This window comes from Leucoraja erinacea, chromosome 18, assembly GCF_028641065.1.
Source record: "Leucoraja erinacea ecotype New England chromosome 18, Leri_hhj_1, whole genome shotgun sequence".
NCBI lineage: Eukaryota > Metazoa > Chordata > Chondrichthyes > Rajiformes > Rajidae > Leucoraja > Leucoraja erinaceus.
Window position 1 is genome coordinate 5,257,057 of NC_073394.1, and position 22,504 is coordinate 5,279,560.

General features: G+C 40.6%; 1 protein-coding gene across 1 annotated transcript in view; it reads right to left on the bottom strand.

Annotated features, from left to right (window-relative positions):
• Positions 1–9,485: 9,485 nt before the first annotated feature.
• zdhhc13 (zinc finger DHHC-type palmitoyltransferase 13) overlaps positions 9,486–22,504 on the bottom strand; it is a 35,879-nt gene continuing 22,860 nt past the window's right edge. The window contains exons 12-17 of the mRNA XM_055649188.1: positions 20,732–20,794; positions 19,112–19,205; positions 17,539–17,622; positions 14,928–15,085; positions 12,932–13,023; positions 9,486–9,992 (exon numbers count right to left, since the gene is read on the bottom strand). Of these exons, the coding sequence (XP_055505163.1) occupies positions 9,854–9,992; positions 12,932–13,023; positions 14,928–15,085; positions 17,539–17,622; positions 19,112–19,205; positions 20,732–20,794 (630 nt within the window). The 3' untranslated portion in view covers positions 9,486–9,853. The remainder of the gene's footprint in view (positions 9,993–12,931; positions 13,024–14,927; positions 15,086–17,538; positions 17,623–19,111; positions 19,206–20,731; positions 20,795–22,504) is intronic.

Below are 22,504 nucleotides of genomic sequence, written 5' to 3' on the forward strand. Positions count from 1 at the left end.
GCTCCGGAGATCCGGGTTCGACCCCGACTATGGGTTCTGTCTGTACGGACTTTGTACGTTCTCCCCGCGGGTTTTCTTAGAGATCTTCAGTTTCCTCCCACACTCCCAAAGACGTCCAGGTTTGTAGGTTAATTGGTTTTGTTTAAGTGTAAATTGTTGCTAGTGTGTAGAAGTGTCAATGTACAGGGATCGCTGGTTGGCACGGTCTCAGTGGGCTGAATGAAGGGCCTGTTTCCGCGCTGTTTCTAAGCAGAATACACTGTAACGCACACACCAACATCATACAATTTGAATTTACACAGCATGGTTTATTCTTATTGCCTTTGTTGGTTTTGCTTCGAAAGTTTCCCAACAAACCCTCCTCGCCGGGACTGAACGTCACTCTCATTAGATAACTGTAAGCACCTGCCTCTGGGATGTGAGGGTAGTACAACTTTGCCTTGCTTCAGGGTGGCCAGGTTGGTGAGGTACCATGGCAACCATCTCCTGTGGAGTGGACTCCTGGGGCTCTCACATACACTCTGTGTTCCAGAGATAGAAACGGCATCAGTGTCGACTGACAGCACGAGGAGCTGGGCCATGAACCCAAACCCCTCGTGCACTTGTTCTTTAGTTGCAGTACTGCAGGCAGATGCACAACTCAAACCAATATAATGACACTATGCTGAACAAGAGCTTCATGAAGGAACCGCAGATGCTGGAATCTTGCATGGAACACAGAGTGCTGGAGTAACACAACAGGTCAGGCTGCATCTCTGGAGGACAAGGTTGAGCAACATTTAGGGTTGGGACCTTTCTACCGTCTGAAGAAGGTAACGCCACCTACCCACATTCTCCAGAGATGCTGCCTTCAGTTATTCCAGCACTTTGTGAAGCTTCACCATTGACAGAGAGTTACTTTGCATTTGATACCAATTACCAATTAAAAACTCGTCCCTTCCCACCCCAACCACATCCCCCCTAGGTACTTTCCCCTTTTATAATGAACTTCTAAGTACTGGGTAACCTCATTGATTCCAAAATCTTCCCAACCATCAAAGTCAGCCTAAAGTTTGCACTCTTCTGCTTTGATTTGTTGGCATTGCTGGCTTCCCTGAAAGTAGCATTGATTGCACTCACATGCCCGTAAGGGAGCCTAGTAACATAACCCAGCCCATTTCAAAGGGAATAATTCCAATATCTCAATACGCAGGTGTTACAGAGTATTTCCTCATGGCTAATGCCACTTCAACTGGTCACATTTGACACCACAGTCAACTGTCGGACTGCCCAGGGGGCTGAATCCTTGTGAAACAAACACTGCCTCTCTACGCAAGATAGACACAAAGTGCTGGAGTAACTCAACAAATTAGGCAGCATCTCTGGAGAAAATGGATAGGCGATGTTTCGGGTCGGGACCCTTCTGCTGCCAGACCCACTGTTACTCCAGCATTTTGTGTCTATTTCTGGTATAAACCAGCACCGCAGTTCATGTTTTATTACATTATTACTGCCCTTTAATTTCTCACTTTGCAATAATCTCCATTGGATCTTTATACACTGCACTGTGATAAATGAATCCCATACAATTTCAACTCCTACCACCGCAGCCAAGTGCCAAAATAACAAGGGCCGCAAATGTACGGAATCGTCATGGAAAGCTCCAATGTTTGCTTAAAAATGAGATTTAATTGGTGACATTGTTCGGGGACATCTTGCAGTTTACACCAGTAGAGTGCAAAAATGTCACCACAGTTTGCTGCACTATGGACAACCTTGTACTGAAGTGAGATCCAGAGGAACACGAGGACCAGGTGCCGAGCCTGGAATTGGACATGACCAACTCACAAATGTCCCCGATTAGGAACCAATGTGATCTGCCGGCTGACCAGTTAGGGTAAAATTTGTCCATCCTTATCCCCTCATCTCACTTTCTGTCCGTTCATCTCTGAACCTTTGTACAACCATCTTCCAACCAAAAACCCTCCTCACCTGTACCCACCTATCACTTGCCAGACATTGTTTGCCCCCCCCTTCCAGCTTTATCCCTCCTACCGTTCCATACATGCACTAAAACCTGCCCCTAGCTTTCCCTTTAAATCTTTGCCCTCTCACCTTAAACATGCAGCCTTTAGTTTCTTCATTGCTGCCTGCAAACATTACATTGACTGTGGTCTGAGGAGGTGTCCCGATCCAAAACGTCACATATCCACGTTCTCCAGAGATGCTGCCTGACCCGCTGAGTTTCTCCAGCACTTTGCATCTTTTTTTAAGGGCACCTTGGTACTCCTCATAAGTAGACTACAAGATAATCGTTCCAAACCAAACAAGTGGTCCTCTCTGCACTCTGATGATTGCTAACTACACAGTGCACCAACCATCAGGTGGTGAGGGGGAGACTATAACAATCCATCACTAATTATATAGTAAATGAAATTGGAAACAACTGGTTTTTAATCGTTAGTGCAATGCCCAATTGATTGGAAGTGTCAAGTGGAGCAACTGGCCCCCAAATTCTTAACGAACCCACCTGAAGCATGATTTCAATTGTATGTAAATTGCCTAAACATTGTCCTATTGAGTGGGAGATTGCAACGTGGTCTGCCCAGTTTCAACGAATGCAATCAATCTGACGTGCACAATCAAAAAAGATCAAATAGAACAAGTTGTCCTCCAACTTTAGGCAGTGCATGCCATATGCAAGAAGAAGATACTCTTCCACAGATAGGTAGATAATGATCGTGGCCACCAAAAGTCTTGAAACAATGTGAACTGTTTCACACACCTGGGCTATTCTAAATCACCCGAATGGCAGCAAAAAAATGTTTTACAGCTATTGCAACACAAAATGCATCACAATCTTGTGGATATTCATGTTCCTGATAATCTGGGATTGCTAGATTTCTTAACCATGATCTGTTCCAGATTAATCAATAATTTCTTGGCTTCTTGGAAACCTCTTTAATCAACTGTGGCTTCTCCAAATCCTCAAGTCACAGTCAGGCATGATCCCAGAATGAAAATTTCATTTTCAATGATCTCAGCTAATAAGGGAGGAAGAGTTTGGTTTGACGGGGATGTTTGCTCATATTAGATTGATGATTCATGTCACAGCAGGCAGTAAATGTATTTTAGTGTGATCAATGATTTAGCTCAATCAAAGAGCAGGCTTTGGGACAAAGGACCAAATGCTCTTGTGTTACATCATTATGTGAATGTGACACACAGCCAATTTCAACACAATTGCACATCTGATGTAATATAACTTGAGGAGCCATGTTCAAATTGGTGAAAATGACCCTGCAGAATTTTCTTTGAAGAATATAATATTTTTCCAAGTGTCCAAGTTTCTCTGCCACATAAGGTAGTTGAGGCCAGTTCATTGGCCATATTTAAGAGGGAGTTAGATGTGGCCCTTGTGGCTAAAGTGATCAGGGGGTATGGAGAGAAGGCAGGTACAAGGTATTGAGTTGGATGATCAGTCATGATCATATTGAATGGCGGTGCAGGCTCGAAGGACCGAATGACGTACTCCTGCACCTATTTTCCATGTTTCTATGTCCCCATCAATATTAATCCATCTTGTGGGCCCGATGTGTATAAATTGGCTGATAGATTGACCACATAACAAAGGAATGTATTGGCTTGCAAAGCACGGGGACATCATGTGGATTTAATGTGAAATCCTCTAGGTAAATGCAAAGATAGACACAAAATGCTGGAGTAACTCAGCGGGACAGGCAGCATCTCTGAAGAGAAGGAATGGGTGACGTTTCGGGTCGAGACCCTTCTTCAGACTGTCCTACTGAAATAATTTCCACATGCCTCGACTCCATCCCATCTCCCCTGGTCCAATCTCTCCTGACCTATGACCAAGATACCTCACATGCCGTTGGTCTCTTTAATGACTTCCGCTTTACGAGCTCCCACTCCCTCATCTTTACTGCAGTCTGTAAGAAGGGTCTCGACCCGAAACGTCACCTATTCCTTCTCTCCAGAGATGCTATCTGTCCTGCTGAGTTACTCCAGCTTTTTGTGCCTATCTTAGGTTTAAACCAGCATCTGCAGTTCCTTCTTGCACATTAACTAAATGCAAAGATTCTTTCTCTCACATCTGATGCCATTAATTCTGGGTTGTGGGAGCCGTGGTGGAGATAGGTATTATTAGTGAACGGCCAGAGATTTATTCTCCGTCTCAAAGGGACCCTTTCAATTTGCTTAGCTGTTTAATCATTTTCAATCACTTGTTTAATGTATGTGGATCTCTGTGGCTTGAGATGTGTGCAACTGCAGATAGTTGTCAAGGACTTGGGCCAAGTTAACGCTTTTGTCATGAATGCTCAGTCCAAAATGTATGTTTGCATAATTCCATGATCTATCAGTTTGGAGGTACTATTCATTTTAAACTTCAGCCTTTTCATCAGCAGCTGGCTTTGTGTTGATAGATTTATTTGCTTGCGTTATAAGTACGGTACGTAATGTGTGAAGGATGCATGAGGCAAATGTACCCATTATAAATGGAAAGCCTTATCCATTTCAGTGATTGCCTGTAAATGTCACATCACAGCTTTTAGATGCGTGCGTATTATCTGATTAATTTAGCAGACTGCAAGAAATATCCTGGCATCACACAATAGAACACACTCATACCGCAATGACTGACCTTTCACAAACTGTGCCTGTATTTAATCAGAAATTGCATCCTTACTCACGTTTCCTATGGTGTCTAACCAGGATGATAAACAGCACTGGGTAAGTGCTCAGTAATCTTCTGACCAAAAGGGCTTCCGAGTCCAGTCACTTGAAAGTCTATTAAAGCAAATGCCATTAATTTTGTAAAGCTAATTATTCATCGCCACTGGCTGAAGGTTAAAGTTTTGCCGTTCATTACTTCAAAGGGCTTTGACTTAATCAAGAAAAATTATGTAATTACAATAATAGTACAGCAAGTGTAATGTTGCTGCAGTAAAAAGCACAAATTGATGACCTTCTCTTGCCATTTTTTTGGCCCACTAATGATATTTATTACATACATTCCTTTGCCCACTGCGACGTTTATTGAATTACTCCATCACAATATGGTCTGACATATTAATAGGTGAGCACATCTGGATGTTTGTCAGACACTAAAAAACACCTCCCAGTGCATTGCTGCATGGATTTCTCAGGTCAATACCAACTCCTTCCACTTTCAATTGCTCCACGATAACCCTTCCCCCATCAGGTGGTCAGATGTGGGGATGTTTACCAGAGAGTCAGACAGTGTGTATACAGGCCCTTCGGTCCAATTTGCCCACACCGACCAACATTTCCCATCTACACTAGTACTACCTGCCTTTGTTTGGCCTATATATCCCTCTAACCCTGTCCTACCTATGAACCTGTCTAATTGTTTCTTAAATGTTGCAACAGCCCTCAACTACCTCCTCCAGCAGCTTATTTGGGGGGGAGATTGCAACCTGCATGTGGTCTGCCCTGTATCGACGAATGCAATCAACCTGGCGTGCACAATCAAATAAGATCAAATAGAACAAGTTGTCCTACAACTCTAGGCTGTGCACGCCATATGCAAGAAGAAGCAGCTTATTTCAGACACCCACCATCCTTTGTGTGAACCCCTCTGATTCCTATTAAATCTTATCCTCGTCACCGTAAACCTATGTCCTCTGGTTCTCGATTCCGCTGCTCTGGGCAAGAGACTGTGCATCTACCCGATCTATTCCTCTCATGGTTTTATACGCCTCTTAAGATCACCACTTATCAGTGGAGTTGTATTTGAGTTAGCCACAGACTGAAGTTTCTGGCCATAAAACACTGATAATATTCATAATGAGCCGATTAATTGAGAAATAACGCGTTTCATATGTTACAAGGTATTGACCGAGTCTAAATGTGTAATCAATTCCCCTTGACAAAAATAGCTTCACATATTATCAAACTCTCCAATAACATCCTGGGATTCATCACCGACAAAGAAGTACTTTTACAACAAGTAAATTAATGTAAGCACCATAATAGGGTAGCACGGTGCCACAGAGTTAGATCCACTGCCTTACAGCGCTAGAGACACGGGTTAGATCCTGACTACGGGTTAACAGGCCGGACGTTTGGGAGAACTGGGGTTGCGGACTGGACTTTGTGCCTTCCCCCACAGTGGTAACCACTGTGGGTGGATGATTTTTCTGTGTGTAGTTACTATGTTAGTTTGTGTCCAAGATGGCTGTCGGAAGGGAGAGTGGACGCTGGCGCGCTTTAGCTGCCGCTGCTCTCTCTTCACATTGTGTTTTTTGATTTTTTGATTTTGTGTCTTTGGAGCGATTTCTATCTTTAATTTGTGTATTGATGATGTCCTTATTATTTATTTTTCTCCGACCATGTTTTTTTTCTCTTCTGTTAATCTTTGTAAGGTGTCCTCGAGATTTGAAAGGCGCCCAAAAATAAAATTCATTATTATTATTATTATTATTATTACGGGTGCTTCCGTCTGTACAGAGTTTGTACGTTCTCCCTGTGACTTGCCTGGGATTTCCCCGAGATCTTCGGTTTCCTCCCACACTCCAAAGACATACAGGTTTATAGGTTAATTGGCTGGGTATAAATGTAAATTATCCCCAGTGTGTGTAGGATAGTGTTAGTGTGCGGGGATCGCTGGTTGGTGCAGACTCGGTGGGCTGAAGAGCCTGTTTCCATGCTGTATTTCTAAACAACTGAAAAGGTTGAAGGCTGAACATTCCACTGGGTGAGTGACTTGCCCATCTTCTTTCTACGACCTTCAAGATAGATTATTCGGATACATATTTCTGTCACATGTTCACGTTGACAAAGTTAACTTTTGTGACCAAAGCTACAGATAGAGGAATATCCAAGGATATCATCTATCAAATGCTATCCGGAAATTCAGCAACAGCCTCTCATAAGACTATTAGCTAAATATGAAGTTCACGGATTTAACGGCAAAATATTGACTCAATTAGGATAATGAGAAATCAACAGCAGAAACCAAATCATCACCAGACCCTTGAAAGCCTCATTGGAAGCACAGCAAAGATTTGCCATATCATAGCTGGACTCTAGAGGCTCAATTATTGGGGAAGTTTATACAAACTATGATTGTTTTCTTGAAATGTAAAAATTTGGGGATAGATTAAAAGTTTTAAAGATATTAAATAGAAAAAGCCCAGAAAGAGAAAAACTCAATTGCATGGGAGATCTGGGAATAAGGAGCCATCTAAAAATCAGAGCCAGACTTTCACAAATGGTTAGGGAGCATATTTCCCTGCCAAATGTTGACAAATCTTTTGCATAGAAGTGTGGAACTAATTTCCACAAAAGGCAATGTGAACCTGGGTCAACTGTTTCCATGGACAGTATTAAGGGATATTGTGGTAAAAGTGAATATTTGGATTTGGGTCACAGATTAAACGGATACAATTGAAAGATGGAACATATCCAAAGGTATAAGTCGTTTACTTCTGATCCTAATTTCCTACTGATATGTAAAGTGCGCATATCATTTTAAAATATGTTTTCTTCTAAATTCAGACATGTGCACAAGAAGGCATTAATTAGAATTATAGGGGGGTAGAAAAATAGGTGCAGGATTGGGCCATTCGGCCCTTTGAGCCAGCACTGCCATTTAATATGATCATGGCTGATCATCTAAAATCAGTATCCCGTTCCTGCTTTTCCCCATATCCCAGATTCCTTTAGCCTTAAGAGCTAAACACAGCATGGAAACAGACCCTTCAGCCTGGAATCCTTGCTGCCAACTACTACCCATTTACTCATATTCTACATCAATCTTGGTTTTATACTCCCCACATGTTGATCAACTTTCCCCAGATTCTACCACTCATCTAAATACCCAGAGGGGCGTACACAGTGGCCCAATTAAGCCACATCTTTGGGATGAGGGAGGAAAAACCGAGCCCCCAGAGAACACCTCCAGTTTCAGGAAGAATGTGCAAGTTCCACACAGACAACACCAGAAGGCAGAATTGAACCTGGTTCTACCATCTGAGCCTACTATGTTGCCTCAAGTTTCCCTATTTCAACAATTAAATGATGAGAAAGTTATAAAAATCACGTTTTATACTGATAAGCGCTGACTGCGCCCACTTTTGACAGAACAAGCTCAGTGGTAAGCTGCTGATAAAGATACACTGCATAACTAACCGTTGATGTTACAAATGCCAACACATTTTCAGATGGGTTAGTTTGCTAGAGTTGTCAGCATTTTTGTATTACCCTTGGATGCTTCCAAAAATCAAAGATTCATCTGTCAGAAATAGACAGTTAATGTTTCAGGTGAATGACTTTCTCATATTAGGACACGAGTCTGGAATGTTCACTCCCCTCTCTCTTAAATTCTGAAGTGGAGAACTGAACACATGGGCTTTATTTCAGATTTTCAGCATCTGCTGTACTTTAATATTAAAGTACTTGCTGCAATGATCAAAACCAAGCATGGATAAAGACAAAGGGACATTAAAAGATATATATATGTTTTTACCTCCAACATTGGCCATGGTCTACAATCCATTATCAAGGACCCACACCACACCACACCGGCCACACTCTCATTTTACTCCTGCCATCGGGAAGGTGGCATAGGAGTCTAAAAACTGTGATCTCCAGGTTAAAAAACAGCTTCATCCCAACAACCATCAAGCTCTTGAACAGTATAAACACTAACTAACCTACAAACTATGAACTGTCTTGGTTGTATACTGAGGACTTAAGGCTTTTTTTGTGCGAATCATGTTTTTTTTTTTAATTTATTGAACTTTTTTTTAATATTATGTTATCTACAAGATTGATCTCAGGAATGAGTAGGTTAACCTATGATGAGCGTTTGTAGACAATGGGCCTGTACTCGCTGGAGTTTAGACGAATAATGGGGGTCCTCATTGAAACATACAGAATAGTGAAAGGCTTGGATAGATTGGATGTGGAGAGGATGTTTCCACTAGTGGGACAGTCTAGGACTAGAGATCATAGCCTCAGAATTAAAGGATGTACTTTTACTGAAGAGATGAGGAGAAATGTATTTAGTCAGAGGGTGGGGTATATGTGGAATTATTTGCCACAGGCTGTGGAGGCCAAGTCAGTGGATAATTTTAAGGCAGAGATAGATATGTTCTTGTTTAAGAAGGAACTGCAGATACTGGAAAATTGAATAATCAATATTCTTGATTAGTACAGGAATCAGATGTTATGGGGAGATGGCAGGAGAATGGGGTTAGGAGGGAGAGATAGATCAGCCTTGATTGAATGGCCTAATTTTACTCGTATCACTTATGATCTATGAGTACTTTGTTTACAGACCTGTTAAGCTGCTGCAAGTAATAATTTGTTTTCAGTACATGTGACAATTAAACACTCTCGACTCAGCTCTTGAACATTGACGAAACAGACTTTGAGCAATGGTGCAATTGGAGACAAGAGGGAATATGTTGAAAAATTCAGGTGTGTCCATATCCGGGAACACAAATCATACATGAAGGTTTATCTTTGAAATTAACGGTCATTTTATCTTCAACAAGAAATAGTAATTGTAAAAATATCTCATTAAAAAGTGTACAATTTTATACATTTTAAAGTATCAATTTGATTTTAATCTTATTCACAAATATATGACTTACATTTTACCCCCTGACATTGATACTCTTTGACAAGTACCCCATTACTTACTGAAGCCGAGCATGTCTCAAAACATTTAAAACAAAACCACAATTTAAGTTATTGAAATCACATATCACCTGAGATGTACATGAATTATACAACTGATAGGAAACATTTGCCGTTCTTATCTTCCATCGCAAGCAAGAAATCTATACATACAAATCATTACAAATTTCCCCCCACACGCTTATCATACAAACTGAAACGGAGTTGTTCTTGGCTGCTCAAGGCTCATGGTGTAAAGCTGACTCCAGTCAACTTTGCTTGGTTTAAACAGACCAAAACAGCGGCACTGGAAGAAGTCCACTAGATTCTGGAAACAGCCATGACTGTAATTAATGAATAACAATTTAATTTTAATCACAAACCATGATATGATTAGAAGCACAATGCATCCTCTTTATATTCCTCTTGCAACCTCGCTCTACTGGGGTGCGACTGAATGTAATAATAATAATAATAATAATAATAATAATAATAATACATTTTATTTATGGGCGCCTTTCAAGAGTCTCAAGGACACCTTACAAAAATGTTGCAGGTAGAGGAAAAACATGTAAGGGGAATGAAATAAATAGTAGAGACATGACTAGTACACAAAGTAAAGACAGAATTCAATACAAAACACAATAATAAAGCAATTAATGCACAGATGAAAAGGGACGGGGACGTGGGGCTCAGGATAGGCAGAGGTGAAGAGATGGGTTTTGAGTCTGGACTGGAAGATGGTGAGGGACACGGAATAACGGATCAGTTGGGGGAGGGAGTTCCAGAGCCTGGGAGCTGCCCTGGAGAAGGCTCTGTTCCCTAAACTGCGGAGGTTGGACTTGTGGATGGAGAGGAGACCGGCTGATGTGGATCGGAGGGACCGTGAGGGTTGGTAGGGGGAGAGGAGGTCAGTGAGATATGGGGGGGGGGGGGGGGGGGGCAGATGGTGGAGGGCTTTGTAGGTGAGGATCAGAATTTTGTAGGTGATCCGGTGGGAGATGGGAAGCCAGTGAAGTTGTTTGAGGACTGGAGTGATGTGATGCCAGGATTCGGTGTGGGTGATGAGTCGGGCGGCTGTGTTCTGGATCAGTTGGAGTCGGTTGATGTAGGTGGAGCTGATGCCAAGGAGAAGTGAGTTGCAATAGTCCAGTCGGGAGAAGAAGGCATGGATGAGTCTTTCAGCAGCGGGCGGTGTGAGAGAGGGTCTGAGTTTGGCGATGTTGCGGAGATGAAAGAAGGAGGTTTTAATGACATGGCGGATGTGAGGCTCAAGGGAGAGGGTGGAATCAAAGATCACGCCAAGGTTGCGGGCCTGGGGAGATGGGGAGACAGTGGTGCCGTCGATGGTGAGAGTGGGGCTATTGATTTTGCTGAGTGTGGCAGGAATCTAACCTCACACAAATCAATTAGGCGTTTCATTGAGTCGAGCCCTCACCTGTAATATAACACAGGAACAACTGCATCTGGACAGCAGGAATGAAACCTACACCCATCCCTTGGACCAGACATGATATTATTGGTGGCCTGGTGCTTTACAGTGGAAGGCAGTGCCCCAACAATCTCAACCCTAGCTTCACTTTGGTGAATGTCTTGGTCCTCCCCCTGAAGATCAAGGCAGTCACTGAACTGAAACTAGTTAACATTTTTTAAATCTGTGACATGTGAGGCTAACATAAAACTATTTAATATATTAATCTTCGGTTGCAATAATCACAAGTATTGAACGGGATTAATTTAATGTTTAGTTTAAAGATACAGCATGGAAACACCGAGTCCACGCCGACCAGCGATCCACTTACACTAATCCTACCCTGCATACACGAGGGTCAATTTACAAATTTACCAACACCAATCAACCTACAAACCTGTACGCTTTTGGAGTGTGGGAGGAAACGGCAGCACCCGGAGAAAACCCACACAAGTCATGGGTAAAACGTACAAACTCCATACAGACAGCACCTGTAGTCAGGATCAAACCCAGGTGTCTGGTGCTGCAAGGGAGCACCTCCGCTGCCCCCCATGTCTGAATTTATCTTTTAGTTATTCTGTATTCCTATCAGTGTACACTGTGCTGGACTGATAGTCACAGCATTACCACCCTTAACATTACGTAATACTCTGGAACAGCTGTGTCTTTTATTTTGATGGCGGTTGTACATATGCTTCAAATTATAAAAGTTGCCGGCACGAGAAAGAAAATGATGGATTACTCTGTGCACAACTCCTGGGATTGTGTCACTTGAAGGGCAATTTCTGCAGATTTTATGGCAGCTTTATCAATTTTCCAAGGCCGATATTGAGACATGTAAACATTTTGTCAGCCTTCAAATGGCTAGGAAGCAAATTGGAGGACGTTGAGGTGGTATAAGGAACACATCAACTCGACTGTTGGCCATTTTTTTTGTTTAATCGCAAGCCATTAAACCTCCGTTCCAGGATTTATATAAATACCCAAGGGTGGTACATTGGAATGTGTAATCTGGTTCATGGAATATGTCATTAATAAAAAAAATATTCTCTAGATGGAGGATAAACACAAAAAATCTAAAGGTTGAAATTGATATATCCTATAACATTAAGGTAAAAGAAAAGGAATTCTGCAATTGTCACTTTTGGAATGCTTTAATTAATCTGATAAAGTGTTTGCACAGGCAGCTTCTTTGGAGGGAAATGGATAAGTGTCGTTCTGGGTTGGGACCCTTCATCAACAATGAAAGAGTAAAGGGGAGTATCTAGTAAGCAATCAGTGGGTACAGGTGAGAAGTGGGTTAATTGGCAGATGTCAATCAGTTGGAGAGAGGAGGAGAGATAGCAACAGAGTATAAGAGGCGATAAGTGCTGTAACAATCTACCATCACTCATCCTTATTCAATTTCGCCCTTCACCTTCCTTTAGTGTAAGATTCCACAATCAGTAACATTTTTGCCCTTCACTTATAACCCAACAGACTAACTGCACTCTTCCTTCTCCCATCTGATTTATCAGCCAATCAACTCATCCTCATCTGTATCCACCTATCGCATGTTTGCTCATGTCTCTCCCCCCCCCCCCATCCCCCCCCCCTATACTAGTTCCTTCCCTTCCATTCTTTCAGATGAACTGAAATGTTGTGTCCATTTCACTCCACTGCGTGACCTGATGACTTCCTCCACTGCTCTCCGTTTTCTCCTTATCTCCCTGATGGGAGTAAAGGATGCCTTAATGTGCCCCTGAGGTTACACTAGAATTGGGTGAAATTGATTTACCACAAATATTATTTTGACAACTGCGAAATACTTACTTGAATGGATTTTGCCGAACTCCAAGACGTCCAGAATGTGCATGTTTCATCAGACTGCGCCGTTCGCTTGTTGTTAGACCCAAGTACAAAATCTAGATGGAAAACAAAAATAAAGCTGTCTGGCTATTTTTTTTATTTGAACCATAATTTTTAAAAACACATGAAATAAAAATGATGATTAAACTGTTTCGATAAGTAACTGGAATGTCCAGTTTGCGATTCAGCATTTGATGTTATCCGCTGTACTCTTAACACAGTGAACGCGATCTTAATTCTACAACTTTAGCAGTCTTGCCAAACAAAGAACAGGCACACTCATACACACATTGCCAACAGTCAGCAGAGCCAGATCAAGAGAATTGTCAGGATTGAGCAGGCTTGGCAGAATCCTGTAATCCCGAGCACTTAAACCATTCAAAGCACAGACTTAACCCAAAATATTCATGACAGAAGACATTTTTTCCACAGGCTGCTTCATTGCGTTGGTGCACATTAACTGTGTAAACATTATAAGCTGCACAAAAAATAAATACACAGCAAATATGTAATTGATAAACAATATTCTCTGAGAGAGAGTATTTTAAAGAGAAAACAAAGTTCTGCTTTTTCCAAATGTTGATCTAGCTAAAACTTGTTCAACGATGTAATGCACAACTAGTCTTCCAATCGTCACTTTTGGGATGCCATTTAGAACCATAGAAACATAGAAAATAGGTGCAGGAGTAGGCCATTCGGCCCTTCGAGCCTGCACCGCCATTCAATATGATCATGGCTGATCATCCAACTCAGTATCATGTACCTGCCTTATCTCCATACCCCCTGATCCCTTGAGCCACAAGGGCCACATCTAACTCCCTCTTAAACATAGCCAATGAACTGGCCTCAACTACCTTCTGTGGCAGAGAATTCCATAGATTCACCACTCTCTGTGTAAAAAATGATTTTCTCATCTCGGTCCTAAAAGACTTCCCTCTTATCCTTAAACTGTGACCCCTAGTTCTGGACTTCCCCAACATCGGGAATAATCATCCTGCATCTAGCCTGTCCAACCCCTTAAGAATTTTGTAAGTTTCTATAAGATCCCCCCTCAATCTTCTAAATTCTAGCGTGTACAAGCCGAGTCTATCCAGTCTTTCTTCATATGAAAGTCCTGCCATCCCAGGAATCAGTCTGGTGAACCTTCTCTGTACTCCCTCTATGGCAAGAATGTCTTTCCTCAGATTTGGAGACCAAAACTGTACGCAATACTCCAGGTGTGGTCTCACCAAGACCCTGTACAACTGTAGTAGAACCTCCCTGCTCTTATACTCAAATTCTTTTGCTATGAATGCTAACACTCCATTTGCTTTCTTCACTGCCTGCTGCACCTGCATGCCTACTTTCAATGACTTGTGCTCAATAGCAGGAACCAGAGGATAACCTCACATAATTGCAGTAGAATGGTTTTAAAGAAAACCATAGTCTGCAATTAATAGATTACTTCCATAAATATATAACAAGTGCATTACTGCACGGCAGAATTCGCAGGTGATCATTTATGGCAAGGGGGATGGTCGTGCACAGCCTTTCGCATCTACCTCAGGTCTACCGGACGTGGCCTGCAGCGACACATAGTGGTAGAGCAGCAGTAGAAGACACTAACAACTTTGCTTGGCCAGGCCAACCCTGCAACATCGCCAGGACAACGGGCCTTTACGACCATCTTAAGAACCCTATATTTATAACAACTTAGACTTGAATCATGAACAATTATGGCTATTTTTGTATGCTGTCTCAATGTACTCTATTACTATAAACTTGTACTCAACTAAGATTATGCTTATGTAGAGTGATACCTTCACTGAACTGTAAGCAAAAGGCATTTCACTGTCCCTCGTTGCATGTGACCACTGCACCATTGCATTTGCCCCCCTCCCTCCGACCCCACCGTGAAACAGGACATGTTTAGCATAGCACAAAGTTATTGCCAAGGGACATTCAGAAGCAAGACTATTACCTGATAGAGCTGGTTTAATAACAGAAAAGTAACCCATGAGGAATGGAATATCACGAGGAGAAAAATCCAAACTATCCATGGAGAACATGAAATAATTTGGGTCAGGAGTGCCCATAATCCATCCTTCTCGTAGCTGGTTGGACAATGCGAGGACCAGTCTACAAGAGTGAAAGGAAAAGATTACTTCCTAGAATGCACCATGTCCAAAATCCTTGAATGCAATAATCCAAATGTAGTAGTTAATGGAGCAGACTAATGATTGTAGACAGTGCTACTGTATATTATGAATTATTTATTTTAAAAAAAAAATTATTTTAATACTGACAATTAGGATCTGTGCCTATAGCTGGTTGACTCGGGGAAACTAATGCTACTGAGGCAAATCCCACTTGCTGGAGATAGACGGAAAATGCTGTAGCTCAGCGGCACGGACAGCATCTCTGGAGAGAAGAAACTGGTGACATTTCGGGTCAACCCATTCCTTCTCTCCACAGATGCTGCCTGTATCCACTGAGTTAATCTAGCATTTTGTGTCTGTCTTCGGTGCAAACCAGCACCTGCAGTTCCTTCCGACCCACTTGCTGAAGACTCCATGGTCGTGGTTAAGATTCCAAGAATAAGGGTTTTGTCATTTAGGATGGGGAAGAAAAAAAATGGGATGCAAATTGTTAGATTTCTCCAATTATGACTATTTGCAAAGATTTCAGAGAGAGATAGATTAATGAGAACAAAATAAATGAAAGGATATGGGTAGAACAGAATCCAGGGCTTAAATAACCAGTCACAAAACTGTTGGGGTAAATTTCAGGATGTCGGGATACTTGACAATGTGGGCACTGCAACATGCTTACTGAACATTAACACTGTTGGCTTAAATGTCAAGTAGAGAATGGTGCATAGCTAAGTCGTCAGGCCAGATGCTGAACGCCTGTAATAGCCAAAATATATACGGCTGAGCCACTATGATTGAAAAACATGATAAAGTTGCTAAGGGGTTTACTAGTCCCTCACCCAGATAATGTAAACCCCTGCCATTGTTTGATAATAAAATATATATATAAACCAGTTGTAAGGATCACTCGGAGAGAAAGCGCTCACAGACTGTGGGGTCTTGACACTTCTCCCACAGCTCTGTTAGCAATAAAGTTGCTGCTTTTCTCCTTCTCAGGTCACAGTGAATATTTTGACAGGGCAGGCTTGAGAAGTCATATGACCAACTCCTCCTCCTCCTCCTGTATCTTATTCCCTCACTCAAATATTATTTTGATCTGATCAACTCAGTAGAATTATTGCCCAAATATCCAACTATATTCATCAACTGATTAATAATCCCAAAGTTAAATTAAAACAGTAAATGCAATGAAAATATTCATTCATTCATCATCGTTGAAAACATTAGCGACGCAGTGGTGCTGGTTTCCAACGAGAACGGTGACAGACGCACCACACATCTCTGTCCTCCAGTTCCAGCGGACTTCCGCCGCTGGAAGTATAGGATTTTGGCATGTGTGTGCTTTATCATCGTTCCTTACAATGCCATGTACGACTGTGATCGCAACCTCTACTGAAGTTGGGATGGCCATTGGCTCGCGAGAAGCTCATCTGCCCTTTGACAGGTCTTGTTTTTGGTCCTGCTGGGGGTCCACAGCCCCCTCCTCACCTGGAAAACCAGGTGGGGGGGAAGACGGTTTAGTTGCCGATTATCTGACCATGGAGAGGGTAACACGGGATGATATGGTACCTGTGGCCGGGGGGGGGGAACTCCCTCCGATCTGACATGAATAAAATAAATAATTCTAATAGATATGCACCCTAACTTCTCTACCGATATTTCTTCATGACACAGGAGGTAACCATATGCCTCATTGAGTTATACTAGTTCCCAGAGCACACCCATCAGTTCCATACACCCACTTCACCTTCCATTTCCTTTCACATGCCCATTAATTCCCTTTGATTCTCCTGTTACTCCGTCATACCAGATGCAATGTACAAGAGCCAATTAACTTAGATTTTTAAAAAAAAATCACTTTCAAGAAAGAGAAGTACTAATTACAAATATATTTAAAGAAATATTAAAAGGTTCCCCTCCAATGCTGTGAACCTTTCTATTTATGCCTTGAGGAACATGCATAAGGACCATCATCAATCTTGTACACGGAACAAACCAGTCGTGGACAAGGGAAGTGTGTTCTTCTTGAGCTAAATCAAACACATTACAATATGTGTAGGAAGGAACTACAGATGCTGGTTTAAACCGAAGATAAACACAAAGAGTTGGAGTAACTCTGCGAGGCAAGCAGCATCTGTGGAGAGAAGGAATGGGTGACGCTTTGGGTCGAGACCCCTCTTCAGACTACCCTCTTCTGTGTCTACATTAGAGTATTTCTTTGTCATCCAAGCGTGACAACGCTGATATCGGTCATATGGTCCTTTTTGGTAATTTGATAAGAAAATGAATCTTGCACAAATTATGTCATTAAGATTTTTGCCTTTAATGAAAGACAACAGGCACATCAACATGCAAGAAAATATAATTCAATTATATTTTAATATTATAGTCTTGCTTTTTGAAACGCAATGAATAGGACTGCGGAAGAATGTCACTTACACACAAATGTTCCATAGCTCATCCAGAGAACGAATGTGAACAGGAAAAACAGGAAGCTAACAAAATATCGCTGATTCCAAGCACCTGTTTTGTTAAAGTAAAAACATTCTGTGACAAAGGAAATAATTGTACTATTTTGATATTATTCATAAGTAGATTGCTTTCCTTTGAGACCTTGGGTAAATATATCTTCCTTTTACAAACTTTATTTTCCTTTTACAAACTTTAATATTGTGAATAGAAACTTTTTTTCCCCCAAGAGGCAAAACATCCGCTCCAAAATGGCACAGCATATATACATTTTTAAATCAGATCTACAATCAAACAAAAGAAACTGATTAACATCATTACTTAAACTGCAAAATGTCATAACGAACTCAGTTTTCGAAAACAAAATATTCCACAAACAAAAAGCATTTGGACCCAACCCAAAGAACTGGACGACCCAACATTGTGTTTCAGTGATAATGAAGACTTGCTATATCTTGGAAGATGACTAAGCAGATGGAGTACTACATTAGAGCACAACTAAAAGGCCCCTGGACTATAAATAGTGCAAAACACATAAGGTGGTTGCAATAAAATGGTAAAATAAATTAGAATGGATGTACAAATCAAAAAATATATATACTTTCATTCCTCTGAGACTAGAGCTATTTTTTAAAATTTATAATATCATAATCAATGGGGCTGCATCTGCAAATCTTTGTCAAGTTTTGTAGCAAATGACAAGGGAAAGCTGGTTAGAGTGGGTTTACGTTTTGATTTGGGCTGATGAAAGTAGTTTCACTGGTGCTACACAGTTTCAGCGTTGTGACTACTCAAACCTCCCAAATGATGATTATGAAAGAAAGGCCAAGAGAGGAGAGAGAGAGAGAGAGGGAGAGGGGAGTGTTTTACTATCGTGGGTCTAGAAACAGAACAATTAAATTCTTACTTGCAGCAGCAACACAACAGGTTTGCAAACACATTGGCAAGACATTCGTGTGAAGAAGAGACAAAAATTAGACTAGACTTGAGAAACAAACTGACACTGGATGTCGCATAAACTACAAGAACTCAAGTGCTTTGGTTCCTTAAATAATAGGATTTTTGTCTGCATTCTAACTTAAAAATAACTTGCTCACTGCACATTCTTGAAATATCCAAGCACAACTGGATTTTAAAGAATAACTATAATTTAGCTCTTTATTTAGTGCAATGAAAAGCAAACAATGCAGGTGGTTTGGAGATTAACGTAGAAGAGCATTGGCTACCATTAGGCAATCCCCATACAAAAGGGACAAGATCGGCTAGAAAACCATAATTGAGCTGACCTAACCTTAACCATGACACTACAGTTCAAACAAGACCGGTTCCTGGAAGAATCAACGTTGTAACTCAGGGGTAACGACCAGTGTAGTTTGATTTATTTAGTCATCTCTGATAACAAAAATTGCAGCATCTCGCTGGTTTCTACTTGAAGGCCAACGGGATGTTTTTAGCTTAAATTATTTCCACAACTATCGTTCAGAAGACCAAGTGCTTGTGGATGATAGTCATTGAGAATGCCTTGTAACAAATGATGACTCACCAATACAGCTTGCAATCCAAGCACAATGATGATCATACTTGGCCACACAGCAGTCGCAAATGGGACAGTGCTTAGATCGGAGAGGTTTCCGGACCTGAAAATATTTTAAAGCAAATTTTTATTTTTGCAAAAATTATGTACATTCAGACTATACAATAGGCATCATAAAAATCAAGGGAAATAGAAGGATCACAGTTGAAAATTATTACAATCACTAATATGGTTTTGTTGAGCAGTGGTATTTTGAGGATAATTACTGCAAAAAGCTAGTAGCACCACATGTGGTTAGGGGTTGAGTCAAATTATATATGAAAACTCTAAGTCTTGTTCCCACAAATGTACTTGTTGATGACCATCCGATGAATCTATTTTAGGAAGAAACATTGCTCTTCCTCTTTGATTACTGACTTAATAACGAGTTGTAACTAATTCTGAAGTTTAACCAGGCAAATGTTCAATTTTTCTTTGGAGATCAACAGATGTTTACATATTAAAAGAATCAAGGGACAAGGTTTAGCACAGGAAAGTGACAAAGTGATAAGAGAACAGTTATGACGAAGGCTGATTGGCAACTCCTGCATCTATTGAAGCTTTAAACTATAACTTTCTATAGCAGCTGTGTGGTTATGTCACACAGAGGCTAGTTGTTATAAATTAGTCATTCATTGTTTGTGGTTTTGCATTTTATATTGAAAGACACATTTGACACAATCATTTAATTCCCATTAATAAATCTGTTAGTTTAAAGTTATACGATCCAACAGCTTACTCTTTCATTTTCTGAAGATGAGGAAAATACAAGAGCTTATTGTCTTTTTCTGTGTTTCCCTGTTATGATCAATCTAATACACTGAGCCAACTCTGCCATAATAGGTAAAATGTGTAAGAAAGAACTACAGATGCTGGTTTAAATCAAAGGTAGACACAAAGTGCTGGAGTAACTCAGTGGGTGAGGCAGCAACTCTGGAGAAAAGGAATGGGCGACGTTTCGGGTCGAGACACTTCTTCAGACTGAAGAAGGGTCTCTACCCGAAACGTCTGAAGAAGGGTCTCGACCCAAAACGTCGTCCATTCCTTTACTCCAGAAATGCTGCCTCACCCGCTGAGTTACTCCAGCACTTTGTGACTACCATAATAGATATTGTGTAAACCAATTAATAGTTCAATCTATTGCATGCAAGTGTATTTGTAAATGAGTTGGCATTTGTACGATCCTAGAACTAACAAAGTGAGGTCAAACAAATAATTTTTAAATGTCATGCTGCTCTAAGATTAAATACATAAAAAGCCAAGGTGCTACTACACAAAGAAAAACAAGGGAGGGGCACTAGGAGCATGAGTGAACATCCTTCACACTGGATTAGGTGAAGGAAGGGAAGGTTTGACTGAAATAAAAATCTTGAGAGATAAGCTAGAGGGGAGGAAAGGCAACTGAACTGCAAAATAATTGTTGCATCGTAGAAATTGCCAATATTTAACTTAATGAGAGTTCTGTAAAACATTTACCTCCATAATAATTGTACTTTTGGATACAAATATAAAATTACCAATAATTTTGGCAAACTAATTCTACTGTAGAACCGTTTGTCAGTCAACTGTTTATCAATAATCATCACTTACAAGACACAAAGTACAGAAAATCCTTGGGTCTAGGCAATCTGCTTCTGCAAGTGCGACAACAGTCTGGAAAATAGATTAGGAGCATAAATGTAATCACCATTCTAAAACAGATTTCAAACATAATTGTTGTAGAATATACATTGCCTACAAGTTATTTTATCTTGTATTAGTTAATTTGGCATTGAATAAAAATGTAGAAATATGTACTTTCAGGCTGAACAATAAAGGAAAACAGATTAGCCCCTTTCACATCCGTTTCGGAGGTCAGATATCATTAAGTACTTTTTGAATTCTCAGTGTTGAAAATGCTATTATCAATATGCACATAACAAGGTGCCAAAGAAAAACATGCTAATGATTGGATGGTCTAAATTCTCAAGGTGGTAACAAATTGGATAGAAAATTGGATGGCCAAAAGGCATAATAATAGGCACACAAGATCGTTTATGTGTACACCAAAATATAATGACTGGTTTGCCTTGTAGGGTCAACTTTAAATAAACTAGCTAAATGCTTTGAACAAAGGTGCAAAATACATGGTTGCTAAATTTACTGATGACATGAAAAATTGTCATCTCATTACAGGAAGGATGTAGAGGCTTTGGAAAGGATGCTCAAGAGGTTTACCGGATGCTCAAGAGGTTTACCAGGATGATGCTTGGATCAGGTAGTATTAGCTACAAGAGGTGGACAAACTTGAGTTGTTTTCTCTAGAAATCCAGAGGTTGAGGGGAGACCTGATAGACGTATTTAATATGTTGAAGCATAAAGAGAGTAGGCAGTGAGAATCATCTTCACAGGCTGGAAATGTCAAAGACTGGATGGCATAAGAGGGAAAGAAGATCAGCCATGATTGAATGGTGGAGTAGACTCAATGGGCTGAATAGCCTAATTCTGCTTCTATGACATGAACTTACAAGTCAACATTTAAAAATAAGGGCTCACACATTTAAGATTGTGATGAGGGAAAACTTTCTCTGCAGTTTGTCAGGCTTGGAAATGCTTCCTCGAAGGGCGGTAAAAAGAGAGTGTTTATATTTTTAACATTAAGTAAATGTAGTCTTGCAAACCAGGAAGAGATGCTGCAGGGGATGAGAATACAGAGTTGAGGTTTCAAACAGTTATAATCCTATTGAATAGGGGAGCAGATTCCAAGTGACAGAGTTGTCAACAGCTGCTCCTAATTTGAACGTTCATATATTCAATTAGAAGATAAATACTGGGCAGGTGACGTGGCATAATTCACCTATTTTTCCTTGAAATACAGCATTGCACCTTGTACACTAAGTAAATAAATGGTTCCCAGATCAACATCTCGTCCAAATTAATGCACATCTGACCATGTAGCATTTCAACCATACTGCACTGAGATGTTGATCAAGACTTGAAACCACAACTTCCTGATTCATACAAGAATGCAATGAAGCAGCCAACACTGAAAGTAGAACTTACTCCAACAGTGTAACTTAAGTCCTTTTCGGACATATACGATTTCATTTATTTATAGATATTGTTTGTGACACTTTATAAATATTCTTGTTTTGTTTTGTTTTTGTATGCTGTTTCACACTTGCTTTTTATTCTTTTATTCTGTTCGAAATAAATAATAAAATAAATAAAATAAAATAAATAAAAGTCATTGGATTTTTGTTGCATCCATTCGATGCAACAAAAATTTGAAGCCAATTGGATTTTTGTTGCATCAATTTCAGCTGTGGCAAAGACATAGGTACCCAAATCTCGCTGGTCTATTTTCATTTCTATTTTACTGTC